At 41.1% G+C, this 14,413-nt stretch overlaps 1 protein-coding gene across 1 annotated transcript in view; it reads left to right on the top strand.

Moving 5' to 3' along the window:
• FSHR (follicle stimulating hormone receptor) overlaps positions 1-14,413 on the top strand; it is a 189,130-nt gene that overhangs the window by 150,278 nt on the left and 24,439 nt on the right. The window contains exons 5-8 of the mRNA XM_052649152.1: positions 7,009-7,080; positions 8,260-8,337; positions 13,696-13,764; positions 13,876-13,950. Coding sequence (XP_052505112.1) covers positions 7,009-7,080; positions 8,260-8,337; positions 13,696-13,764; positions 13,876-13,950 — 294 coding nt within the window. The remainder of the gene's footprint in view (positions 1-7,008; positions 7,081-8,259; positions 8,338-13,695; positions 13,765-13,875; positions 13,951-14,413) is intronic.

Below are 14,413 nucleotides of genomic sequence, written 5' to 3'. Positions count from 1 at the left end.
AGTTCACAAACTAAAAGAAAACTGGTTCACACAGTCTCAGAATTGATCATTCCCTGCCGTGGTGGATTTTGGGTGGAATAGAAAAAATTGCATTCTTGGCTAGCACGTGTGATGAAGAGTGATGTCTTGTTCTGACATTTTTCAGTTCAGTGGATTATGTACTGCTGCTGCTGCAGCTAAGTCGCTTCAGTCATGTCCAACTCTGTGCAACCCCATAGACAGCAGCCCACTAGGCACCCCGTCCCTGGGATTCTCCAGGCAAGAACACTGGAGTGGGTTGCCATTTCCTTCTCCAATGCATGAAAGTGAAAAGTGAATGTGAAGTCTCTCAGTCGTGTCCAACCCTCAGCAACCCCATGGACTGCAGCCTTCCAGGCTCCTCCATCCGTGGGATTTTCCAGGCAAGAGGACTGGAGTGGGGTGCCATTTCCTTCTCCACATGCTTCTCTACCTAGTTTTAAAAGTTGTTGAGATACTGCCTCCTCTTTCCCTTCCCTTTCCATTCCATTTTCCTCTGTGCCCCATCTCTCAAACTCCTCTTGTGGTTTAAGCTATACACACTCATTTCCCTAGTTCAGGCCAATAAGCTCTATACTGTCTTAAAATCTGATTTCCTCTCCTTCCTGCAAGAGCTCCTCCATGAGTAATCCATCTCACATTGCTCTCCCCTTCCCTGAGTCTTAAGACACTCACCATCAACAACATATATCTTAGCACTAGACCCATCTGAGTATTTCCTCTATACTAACCTTAACTCCTCAATTCACCTGTGCATTCCCTGAAAACAAGGGTATGGTCTTTGGCATCCTCTTTTGGATAGGATGGACATTGTATGGAAGGAAGATGTATATCCCAAAGCAAGACAAGTGAGCCCAAAACACTGAAAGTTTAAGAAAAAAACACATACCAGCACTGTTGAATGTTCATGAAAGCACTAACGATGTTCAGGACAATGAGCCTTAGAGCTGCGGGGTCAATTGTTCTTGGAAGCAAATATATTATTGAGTGAGATGGCATGACAGTGGAATTGGTTCCCATCAACTGAAGGGACCTCACTAAGTTCATCCTGGCAATAGAAGCATCCATTTTCATCACTGTAATCAATACTGGGGACAGTCAGGCATGAAAGGTGTTAATACCAGTTCAGAATGAAAAGCCGGCTGTTGAGAAGGGAGGACTATGAGCAGTTATCTCGCTTTAGAAGATCCATTTGCAGAACTTAAATTTGTTGGCATTTTACCCTCAGGCCTTTACCTGTTTTTGAAGATTAACTGTGGTTGAGTGAATCAAAATAATTTCACAGCAAACAGTCATTTGACCAAAGCAAACCCATTGAGACATAGAGCTCCTAGCTGATTACCCACTTCCAGGCTCCATCAGACATGAATTTATTGATCAAAGGGGGAAAATGAATTGAAAAGTAAGTGTTCATCCAAACTCCATTTCCTGAGTTATCTTGGGGTTATGGAGAGTTGCAGCTATAGAGTTATCATCAATAATCCATCTCACTAGATAGTCACTAGATCTTTTTAAGTGTCTAAAACTCAAAACTACTGGAATAATCTTAGCCGTTTTTGCTGTGTGTTTTCTATAAAGACCAAAGATTTCAATGTGCATCTACAGACATTTATAGATGTCCCATAAGTATAGTGACTTTGGAAGTGCATATTACTGATATTAAATAATGTACTTGCACTCTTCTTATTGATAATAAGAAACCTTTTTCTCCTTCAATTATATAAAATTCTTACTCATTTACTAAGAAAGAGCCAGCTTGTTATACATCAGGTAATGGATAATTTACCCTAATATTAAATCCATTATGTATGAAACATAACTAGTGAGTGATTCCTTTTTTGTGTTCATCTCTGACAACACATAACACATTGCCTGGCCTGGTACATACACAAGCACTTGACAGTGTCACCCACTGTGTCGACACTGAGTTTTCAGGAAAAAAACATGATTTCTGTCATTGGGAGAATGTTGAAGATGTTCAATCTGGTTGAAGACACAGACGTTGAATAGAACATAAACAAAAAGTCATGTACAGTTGAGAATTTTGATGAGCAGTAGTAAGGGAAAATTGCTAAAAAGAATATGATTATACTGGGAAAAATCAAAAACCTTAAGTTAGCTTGGCAATCAGGGAGCTCTTCTCTCAGAAAATGACATTTGTAACTGAACCCTGAAGGATGAGTTGAGGTTGGCCAGGTAAGGTGTGGATGCTAAGCCTTCCAGATGGAGCATGAGCAAATGCCGGGAAACAGGGAGGAACTTAGTATATCTGAAAAACTGAAGGAAAGCAGTGGTGCTGAAGTGAATTGGGGAAATGACATCAGTTGAGGGTGCAAGAGTAGGGAGTAAAGAGTAAAAATTTTACTATGGGAAATAACTAAAGAAAAGCAGAGAACTAATGCCATCTGATTTACATTTTTAAAATGAATGCTCTGTGCTGAATGGAAAATGGGTTTGAAAAGGACAGGATTAAATGTCTGGAAAACAGTAGACTATGACAGAAATCTTGAACGATGATGGCAGTTTGTTCTAGAACAGTGTTGATAGAGACAAAAGAAACTGCATGGAATTGAGAAATATTTTGGAAATGGAATCTAAGAAGACTTCGAGATGGAGTGAATTCTGGGGGATGAGGGTGAAGAAGCCAAGTTTACTGTCACTTTCTAACAATTGATAGATGGGAGTGCTATTTATGAGGAAGAACTGAGAAAGAGCAGTTTTGTGAAGGTAATACCGGGGGAACTAGTTTAGTTCACTATGCCAATAAGACATGCAGAACAGGATATATGAAGTAAACTTTAGGGACTTTAGACTGGAGAGGTCAGAAGTCAACTATAAATCTAGCAGTGGTCATCATATCAACACTACTTGAAGCCGTGGGAATGAGACCTTCCCAGCAAAATGAGAGAGAAAGGGAAGAAGGCTCAGAGTACAGATAGAGGCAATGTGCCATGTACTTAGTTGCTCCGTCATGTCTGACTCTTTGCAGCCTCATGGACTGTAGCCCACCAAGCTACTCTGTCCATGGGGGTTCTGCAGGCAAGAATACTGGAGTGGGTTGCCATGACCTTCTCCAGGGGATCTTCCCAACCCAGGGATCAAACCCAGGTCTCCCTCATTGCAGGCTGATTCTTTATCGTCTGAGCCACCTGGAAAGCCCACAGATAGAGGGGGCATCAACAACAAAAAAAGCTCAAAGGGACTAATAAAGATGTGGAATAACAGAAAAGTTCAACTGGACAGACACTAATAAAAGAGAGAGACTTGGCAGAGAGTACTGAATTCTGAAAGGCATAAAAAAAAAAGAATTTAAAGTGACCATTAGATTTATTGTTTATGGGTTAGTAGTCATGGGGCATGAGAAAAGTAGATTCAGTGGAGAGATACAGCATGAAAACAAACTGAAGCATCCTCAACAAGCTGAAAAGGAATAGAACATAGAAAATGAAGACAGCATTCACAGACAACCCTTTCCAGAAACTTTACTGTAAAAGAAGGAAGAGAAACAAAGCCGGGCTGCAACTGGAGACAAAGTTGGAGTAAAGACAGATGATAACCATCAGTGAGTCCGTGAAAAGGTGAAACTTGGTACAAGTTAGTATCTCTCTTAGTCTAGGTGATCCAAACTATGTCTGAACAAGGACTCAACAAACGAGCAGTTTCTTTTACATTCAAACTAGAGGAGAGGGGTTAAATGACTAAGAAGAAGAAAAGAAGGCATGAGGGAAGCTAACTCAGAAATGTCTTATCAGCTGACTGCCACCAGGAAATCAAGGCCTAATTATGCTAGAGTCCATCTAAGGTGTCCTTTAGAATATATTCAGAATTGTTCACCCAAGGGATGGAAGAGTTCACCACTAGAAAAGCTGCCCTATGAGATGGCAACCTCCTAGTACTTCCCAATCTGCCCCCTGCCTCAAAATAGTTAAGCAGATTCTTACAAGTGTCCCACTCAGAGATGGTAGAGGAGCCTAGGGTAGAAAATGAGAGAGACCCAGTATAACTGAGGCCAGTGTCTGCTAAGTTAAATCTGTATGTAGCTGGCTGCTATGGTAACCACTAAGTAAAAGATGGAACAAAAGAGTGTGAAGCAGGTTAGAGCAGTGTCTGATATAATGTCTACCTTGATATTCACACATTCCGTGTCCTTTCCAACCTGGAAAGATGAAATGGCTTGTGTCAAGTTCTTAACATGTCCATCCTGCTGATTCCTGGCCTCCAGACCTCCCTTTCCCTGTTTAAGATGAATTACTCCAAGTAGCTGTGATACCTGACAAGTAAATTAACTGAATAAGGGTTTTAATAAATTCTGGTGACAGAAGCAAGAAATGTTTTAGAAACATCAACCAATTAACCTAGTATTTTATGAGCACATACTGTATTCCCAATCTGCACATAATAGTATAGATTGTCAAAGAATATCTAGTGTGGTCTTTGCTTTGATGTCTCATTAAAAAAATATTCCATAGACCCATGGGAAGTGATCTAAAAATAGTGGAAGGCTGGATATGATTAAATAACAAATGTAGAATAGGAGTGTGTCAAACTAGCAGATATTTAGTTATGGCAATGCTTCTGTTGGTATTTCTCTGAGTAGGATCTCAGAGGTGATGGAGCACAATCATGAAAGCTATTTGTTTGGGTTAGAAATTTCAAACTCCAAATGTTAACAGAAGCTATCTCTGGGTAGTGAATCTAGAGGTGATTTTTACTGTCCTCTGTAGATGTTTCCATAAGCCTCACAATAAATATATATTATTTTTATATTCAAAGAATATATCTTTTTAAAACACCAAAGGATATAGAGCTGCTAGAATTCTCATATATTGCAAGTGGGAATATGACATGGTACAGCCACTTTGCAAAACAGTTTGGCAGTTTCTAATACAGTTAGACATACACTCACCATCGACCTAACAATCCCACTCATAGACATTTACCCAAGGAAAGTAGACATGGTCTCTCTTTTTCTCCCTCTGTCAGTCTTGGTCTCTCTCACTCAAACACACACACACATACTACAAAAATGTTTAAAGCAGTATTTTTTTATAATCACAAAAGCTGGAAACAACCTAGGTGTTCTTTTGCCGATGAATGAACAAACGATGAATACCCATTTAAAGGAAGACTAACCAGCAATAAAGAACAGTGAACTACCGATACATACAGTAACATGGAAGAATCTCAAATGCCTTATACTGTATGAAAGAAGTTCCATAATGTATGGTTGCACTGATATGACATTTTGGAAAAGGCAAAATTATATAAATAGAAACTAATCAGTGGCTGGTAGGAATAGGAAGTAAAAGGAAAGGTAACTATTGTACAAAGGGGCAACACAGCCTAATTTGAAGGGTGGTGGCACTGGGTTTTATCTTGAGTGTCCTGGCTGTTAGATAGCTGTGTATGCTTGTGTTAACTCAGGTGTCTACACGAAACAGTTTATATTTCAGTGGGAAAAATTTTTTAAGTAAATAACACAATGAAGTCTTCATAAAACCAAGGTAACAGCCATTTTCCACAAATGAAAAACAAAGGGAGGCCATCTCAAGGGCTGTCAAAATCATCAAAAGAAGAACTGATGAAGACGCGTTCTGTGTGAATCACTGAGAACCGAGCAGGAGCAAAACATCTGAGAACCATTACAGAGAATCCGTAGGCAGAATTTACGGGCTCTCTGAATACAGAAGCAAAGAGCAGGACACCAAAGTCTACTCTAGAATCATAAACCCCAGACACACATGCTCTTTCACAATGATGAGCGTACTGGTGCAGGTTCTTTAGCTTGCCAGCAAAAAGACCAAATGTAGGTAAGACACACAGAGAAAATGGAAATGGGAGTGGAGAGGTACTGGGAGGATTTTGAGTATCTCACAGGAGCCTGAGAAATGCTGAAAAACAGTATGCCAGACAACTCTCATTGTCAATTGAAAATCTTCTTCACCACTGCTGTGGAAGCCAGTTCCACTCAAATTCCAACCGGCTTAATTTCAGCTGGACAACACCTACTCTGATCTTGTGTTCCTCTCATTTCTAGTCCCAGGGCAGCTTCTACACCAATGGAAGAGATGCCCAGAGGGAAGTCTCTGGGCACCCACAAGTGTACAAGTCAGAGTGGAGAGTTAACATCATGGGGATGCCGTCAACCAATAGGAAATAGTAGTCTGTGAATAAGTGTTTCCCTTTCTTCCTCATTCAGAGCAACAGTTTTGATACCCATTTTGAAAATATCCTACATCAAGTCCTTTGCATTAAAGACCAGTCACAAGTAGTGCTGGCCAACTCAACTCATATTGATTATCTTTCCCCCATCTCTGTTTCATTTCCCCTGTCCCAACTCACTGAAGTCATGTTATCAAATATACTATCTATAAGGCAGTCTATCTCAGGCTTGGCTTCCTGGGGAACCCAGGCCAAGACATGAAAGCCTTGGGAAGGATCCAATATAGCTCTGGAAATCTCAGCTCTAGAAATGTAGGGACTATCTCATGAGCATGATGGCATCAGTGGACTCCACTCCAACCAACTTCCAACTTCTTCCCAGGAGAGAGTTTGATGGGCCCACATGGGCCCTCTGAAGTCAAAGGGTATGGAATTCATGCCCTAATATCGACAGAATCACGTGGAGAGGAGAAGAGGCAATTCTTCAGAGCATGTAGAGGCTGGAAGTAGGGGATCATTTAGGAAAATTTTGTTGTCCAGTTGCAAATTGCTTTTGGATTCTGTTCATTTCTTTAGCAAAAGTGTGCATTGTGTCCATCTTTGCGTCTGAGAGTAAGTTTCTTTTCTCTAAGGTATCAGCAGCTTCCTAAACTCTGACTAGAGCTTTAAAATAGAAAATATAAGCATGATTCACATGTATTATAGGATTTTCTGGTAGTTTTTCTGAAAGCTCAATATGGATATTTTGTATTTGGAAAGCCTAGACAGTGGCAATTGTTAAAACAGCCAGCTTCGTTTTTCACTCACTCTTATTTTGTCTCTCTCTAGGTTAATATCAAACACAGGTATTAAGCACTTGCCAGCTGTTCACAAGATTCAGTCTCTCCAAAAGGTTTTACTGTAAGTTTGAAGGGCGGTCACCAACTCTTTACTCATAGCTGTTCTGCCCAACAGCTCTGGGCCTGTAAAAAGCATTGTGTAGTCTACAGCCTCCAGAGGTGTTGCTCTGGGTGAGCAGGGGTAGGAAGGTAAACAGCAAGCATCCCAGCTTTACCTAAAGACCAGCTAATCTCAACTTAGTCAGCAGGCTGAGTCAGCAGGCTCCTCAGTCAGACAGCTGTCAACAGAGCCAGCCAGCAAATCAGGAAGCCTCTCCTTTCTTCACTATTGAGCCTTTTCTCACCTCCCTCCTGTAACTCCCCTTCTCTTCCACCAGCCTCCCCTCCTCCTTCCAGAATGCCCAGGCTGCCCTAGGCATAAAGAAATCACTTGACTGAAGTGTTAATGACAATGTACTTACCTTTTCCCGAGGTATCTATTTTGCAAGAGCAACAGAAAAGGCAACGTATGACAGCAAGTTTATTTTCAATAGTGAAATTGTAAGAATCTGGACAGATGCAAAAGGAAGAGGTAGGAAAGAGATGGAATGAGCTGAGGGAAGGAAGGAGAGAGGGAGGGAGAGAGAAAAATAGAGAATCCCCTCTAGTTTCTCAAATTGTCCCAGACAGTTTACTCCTTTTACATTTAAATGTTAGATCAGGCTCAACAGGGAAGTTTCAGAGGATGAGAGGTACAAACAGAGAAATAAGATTTTCTTCATCCTTTTAGTCAGGAAGAGGAAAACCAATGATCAAATTTTCTGTGACTCAAAAGAGGTCAGAGGAAGAAAACTAGCTTTAAGAAGTAGATTGAAATGGAGGAAGATGAAGGCCCAACTAAGGTGAATGGAGAGGTTTGGTAGAAATGGAAGGTCAGCTTAAGTGACTCTGTCATATTGAGCAGGTACCAACTGTGGAGGCAAGGATAATAAATGAGTACATTATAACCTCACACAGTTGAATTAGCCTGGAAAACTTTCAGAGATGTAACAGACTGCATGTCTGCAATTGCACTTTCAAGAACTGATATACTAGAGATAAATTAGATGTCATCAATTTCCCAAACGTTGAGCTCCTCATTCTATAACTATTCAAGCATTACCTCAGTTAAAGACTACACCATGCCAAGTAGACTCCATGTGGGGAGGTGACACGGGATGGAGCTGATATAAACATCTAACCTGTCTGTACTTTCTTCCAGAGATATTCAAGATAATATAAACATCCACACAGTTGAAAGAAATTCTTTCATGGGGCTAAGTTTTGAAAGTATGATTGTGTAAGTAAAGAAAAAAAAATCCAATGGAGTAACATTTGGCGTTTCATGCAATGCTTTCTTTGTCATAATGGTATGTTCCCTTTTTTGCAGGGGGCAGGGGAGGTGTAACTTTGGCATTTCTCCATTCCAATTTGTCTCTGATTCTGTGTTTTTCTCTCACTTCCCAACTTTACATTTCCAAATCACAGCATGGAGCCATGTTAATAATTTATGATTCTGTGGTGCGATTCAAGTGTTTAAAATTGCTCTTTGAATGATGGTCTCCTGTGATGCAACATCTGTTCTGAGGGACAGAATAACTCATGCATCAATAAAGCTAGTTATTGCCTGGCAAGGCTTTTGTTGCCCAAAGAAAAAGACCAAGGAGGAGTCTGAATCAGGAAGATACGGATATTCCCTCATAACCATGCCAAGCAGCTCCTGTTCAGCCCCACACTGGGCATATAAGAAGACTTCACATTTGCTTAGAACAATCACGTTTTTTTAATGAGCTTGAGCTACTCTCTCTGATTTTGGGGAAAGTTTGTAAATGTACTCTACATTGTTAATGAACCATCTTCTAATCGTTTGTGCCAGTAGCCTGTGTAGCAGTTTATCCACTCCCCAAGATGGCCAGGAAATAGGGCACTCAGGCTACCCAAGGGCTTAGGGGATCCTTGGAAGTTAAATGCACAGAAGGACATTTGGGAGACTGGTAATTGCAATTACATATGTAAGAAAAGTATTTTCTCTTTACATTTCACAAATTGCTGTGTTTCTTTAAAATATACGTGTGTTTCAATATGTGGTTATGTACAAAGAGTAAGTTCTACTCTAGAAAGAATGTTGGTTCTTTTCAAAGCAGTAATATGATCCAGAGATCCATCTATATGAAAAGCAAACAAACAAAAACAACAACAAAAGACAAAGGGAGGGAACAGAGGGAAATAGTAGGCAGAGATAAGGATATACTGAAGAATAAAGCTAAACACAGTATTTGACATAAATTTATTACAGTGAAAATCATTCAGTTGTGTCCAACTCTTTGCAACCCCATGGACTATACTGTCCATGGAATTCTCCAGGCCAGAATACTGTAGTGGGTAGCCTTTCCTTTCTCCAGGGGCTCTTCCCAACTCAGGGATCAAGCCCAGGTTTCCCTCATTGCAGGCGGATTCTTCACCAGCTGAGCCACAAGGGGAGCCCCAAAAATTTTTTACAGAGAGCCAACAGAAAAATTTGAAAAGGACTAGCATAGAAATAGGATGTATGAAGGAAAATATAAAATCAAAGGCATGGATTCAGAGTACACAGCAGCAGAACAAAATTGTAGATGATACCTAATCCTTCCACTTAATATTGCTCATGATATTTGAAATCTGTGTGTGTGTGTGTGTGTGTGTGTGTGTGTGTGTGTGTGTGTGTGTGTTGGAATGAGTTGATGAGATGTGAGAAGCATGAGAGAACAAGAAAGCAAAATAAATAAGTGGTAAGAAATATGTGCAAAATAAAAGTAATTGTTCTAAGCATAAAGGAGGGGTAATACAATTTGACATGAGAGTTGAAGGAAGAGTTAAGGGAGAGAAGGAAGGCCTTAAAAGATGAGTGGAATTTAGCCGCAGCATTGGCAAAGGAGGAGCAGAGGAAACAATCTCCAAAGCCAAGAAGGTTAAAACAAAAAGGTAAAAGGGAACTTCTGGAAAATGGTGAGTATCTGAGTACCACTGGCCTACTGTATTACAGTAAAGGGATTCTTGGCTTGCATAATGGAGGGAGGAGCTTAGTGATCAACAGAATCAGAACTACCTGGATGCTTGCGCTGTTTTAAATGTTGCTCTAAACATACATGTCGTTTTTAAATATTGTGATTCAAATATATGTATTCAAAATGAGTTCATGTGGCAAGTATATTAATACAGTTCTTTTTATTTTTTTGGCTGCACCGAGGCCTGTGGGATCTCAGTTCCCCAATCAGGGCCTGAATCTGGGCCATGGGCAATGAAAGCATCAAGTCCTAACCACCAGACCACCAGGGAACTGAGTATTTTTATAGAAAACATATAAGTGGGAACCTGAAATTAATATAATGTCAGATGTCAATTATCTCACTTTTTAAAAACTGGTGTGTACTAATAACATTCTCACAGTTTTGCATACTGATATGCATCCGTTTTGTCCAGAACATCAGACAGAAAGCAAGCTTTCCTGACCTACCTAGTCTTAACTCTTCCCAAGTGGAGGAAACAAACTTAAGGAAATAAGAATTTGGGACACCATCTCAGAAACCCCAGACTACAAAAAATAAAAAATAGAGATCATAGCTGCTCTTCACTGACTCCTGTCCATGGATACTGTGTGGATCCCCAGAACTGAGAACCTACTTTCCTAATGAGGACAGTTTTCATAAGAATCAACACTTCTCAGACATGTCTCCAAAGGACAAATTCACACTTATGAGAAAAGTTTTTTTTTTTTTCCCCTCAACCTTGGATGGCCCTTAATCCATATATAACAGCATCAGAAGGTCCACACTTTCCACAGTTTAAGTCTTCAGTTGTTCTTTGTCTGGGCCCTACTTCTGGCTATATGGGCACTTTCTGCCTCTAGGGACACCCAAGGCTACTTGGGGGGGAAAAAAAACCTGGCAAAGTAGCTCTGATGATGGCAAAAGCTCTCTTTGCATCTTTCAAAATCCTAAACCCCTTTTCTACATATATATAAATAAATATATATTTTTAAATAGTCCAACAATGAAAGATTATCAGACACTTAGCTAGTGGCTCAGGGGGAAATGAGGAGTAAAAGCCCACCACAAGCAGGCTCTGGAGCCCTTCCCCACCTCTCCACTGATCATGCAACTAGGGAGTCTGAACAGGGAAGTACCTAGCGATGGCCTTACTCCACATACATTTCCTCCCTTCCTCAACTGGCTTCCATCTTCCTGCCCCTCAGTGAGCTTTCATGGGCCAGGTCCTCCCACACCTTCATTCTTTAGAAAGAGGACAGACTCTGCTTCTGGGGCTTCCTGAGCCTTCAGTGACTGAACAGACTGGGGAAAGGACAAAAATAAAAAGACTAAGGAAAACCATGATTCAGTTATTCCTTAGCTGATGTTCTGCCCTGTTTGTCATCACCATCATCATGAGGCTGGTTTTTAAACCAGCACTACCTCTCTTAAGAGACTAGGCACATATTTGACAATTACCAGCTTCTCTGGTAATGGTTTGAGAGTTCTACTGCCTAACATCACCCCCTGGGCAGGAATTCTGGACATAATTTGTTTATTGTGAGATAAGCCATTATTAACATCAAAAAATGCTACCTCCTTTGTTGATTAAGAAAATCTGTAAAGAAAAAGGGCTACTTTAAATACAATAATTATCTTAAATTAGTCTGCATTCTACATAGCCACATCTATTTCTATTCATGAAAAAAGTATTAATTATCTAGCCTATAGAAAAAAGATAATTGGCAGTCACATGGATTTGCTCACCACTTTTGCTGGATTAAGGGTCAGCCAATTACAGCCCAAGGGCCTAATCTAATCCCTGATCTAGAACTTGTTTCTATAAATCAAGATTTTGATGATAAGGAACATGAATGCAGAACCTAAATGAAGCAAAATATTACTCCAAACAAGAGAAAAAAATCCATTATTTTCAATAGTAGACCTATATGATAAAAAAAATTGTACTCAATTATTACTATTATACTTTGGTAACTTAGGTCAATAAAAATCTCATGGAAATTGTTTTTTAATTACCTATATAAAGTACCTGATGACTTTCCTGGTGGCTCAGATGGTAAAGAATCCACCTGCAATGCGGGAAAGGACAATGTGGGTTCAATCTCAGGGCTGGAAGATCCCTGGAGGAGCGTACGGCAACCCACTCCAGTGTTCTTGCCTAGAGAATCCCAGGGACAGAGAAGCCTGGTGGACTGCAGCCCATGGGGTCACAGAGTTGGACACAACTGAGTGACTAACACAAAGTACCTTTGTAATATTCTCATTTTGCCTCTTGGCCCACAAAACCTAAAATATATTACTGGGCCCCTCATAGAAAAAGCTTGTTGACTCCTTTGTCTGGTCCAAAGTCCCTAGGATCCAGCTCCCACCGGTTAGGGACAGCTGCTTCAGCACTGTCACCCCCAGCCAATTGGCTGACAAACCAGTCAGGAAGGCTGGATGTGCTGGGTACACTTGGGAAGGTGTGGGGTAGGCAGGATTGGGGGTGCACAACTACTTCTTGGCCATCAGAGTCCACCAGTTTGTTGCTAATGTTCTGAAAGACCTGCATTGCTCCTGTGTGGATTTTCAGCTAACTAGCTTTCAAGGGGAAGAAAAACACACACAGTGTCCTCCTTTGATTTTAAGCTTGTTGGGCTCCCCACTGCAGCAACAGAAACTGTCAACATCCTGGACACATGGGAGTGTCCCTGGGTCAGCTTTGGGAACAGTGCTATTTGCAAACCCACCGAGCCAGACAAGGAAGAGGACCTGATGGCCAATCAAGAACAAGTGATCACAGGCTCTCTGGGCTAAGCTCTCCCACACTTGGGCTTCTGTTTTTGTTTTCAGACCATCCAGGAGCACAGCAGTGCAGATCTGTCAGCCCAAGGTGCCCTTGGGCTCCCCTGTCCAGGCAAACCTGCTCACTGACCCTCTTTGCACAATTTGGATAACGATCCCCCATCCCGTCCTACCTCCCCCAGAGCCTCCTCCCTCGCCTGCTCACACCATCTCACCCTGCCACAGCCCACAACCTCTATAATTGATTTCTCTTCCTTTCTGGCTTAACCCAGAGCCACCTCCACAAACCTCCAATAGCCAGGTCCTTTATGGGTCATGGGAGATGTTCAGGTTGTCTGACGGTTTAATTAGATCACTTTTTTGATGACAGCCAGGCCCGCTGCTGTGAATGAGCATGAGTGAGAGGCTTAAGGCAATAGAGAAAGGGGATACAATATGTTCTTTCTCTGTCTTACAGACACTTGTTCAATAACTGTATGATTTCTGTCCTTCAGGATGGGAAAGATCTTTGTCTGCTCCTCCCATGGCATCATTTCTACACACAAATGATATGTGCAAAGACCTCATGGAATCCAGGCTGCTATGCCTAAGTGTGCCTTCTCAAAATCAAATTTCATTGATTTCTCTGAATAAGTAATACACGCACATAATGCAAACTTCCAGCATTACAAAAGGTTATACAGTGATAAATCAGTCTCCCTTCCACCCTGCTCCCTGAGTCTTAGGGTGGTATTTTATTTATGCCACTAACCTGTGCTGTCTGACCTTGCCCCAGTGCTTCCAATTATGAAACTCATGTACTGTTTGCATCTGACATTATTGGTTTTTTAATGGGTCTTTTATTTCAGATGGCTGAGTAAGAATGGGATTCAAGAAATACACAACTGTGCATTCAATGGAACCCAACTCGATGAGCTGTAAGTAGCCCCGACTGTTCCTCCAGGCCATTTAGAGGGAAATGGCTCCTTTAACAGTGATGTTTATGTGGCTTTGTGTTTCCCTCCCTCTTTTCTCAACTCCATCCCCAGGAATCTAAGTGATAACAGTAATTTGGAAGAACTGCCCAGTGATGTTTTCCAGGGAGCCTCTGGACCGGTCATTCTGTGAGTAGCCTCCCTTGCTTCCAAGTAAAAGAGATCAGCATCTGTAAGTCAGCAGTCAACTTTGTCTAAGAGATCAAAGAAAGTCTGTAACTTTCTCCCATTCAGGGACACTTACAGGACAGGGCTGGCAATTAAGATCAAATGTTATCTGTGTCATCTGCAAAGGTGTACAGGACAATTTAGGGCTGATCTACACTCTAAATATCAATACAATAACAACAATAACAACAACTATTTAATGAGCACTTACCAAGTCCCAGAGAGTGTTTCAAAAATGTAATAGGCATTTTCTAATTTAATCCTTATAATAATCTCTGTGGTAGGAGCTATTTGGTCCCATTTTAGAGAAGGGAAAACTGGCTTCCCTGGAGAGGTCAATTCACCCAAGTCACAGAAATTTTAGAGCACAGATGTAACACCAAACTGGTCTGACTCCTAGAGCACTCTTAACCACTCTGCTATA

Source organism: Budorcas taxicolor, chromosome 11 (assembly GCF_023091745.1).
Source record: "Budorcas taxicolor isolate Tak-1 chromosome 11, Takin1.1, whole genome shotgun sequence".
Taxonomy (NCBI): Eukaryota; Metazoa; Chordata; class Mammalia; order Artiodactyla; family Bovidae; genus Budorcas; species Budorcas taxicolor.
This window is presented reverse-complemented; position numbering and strand designations above follow the sequence as displayed.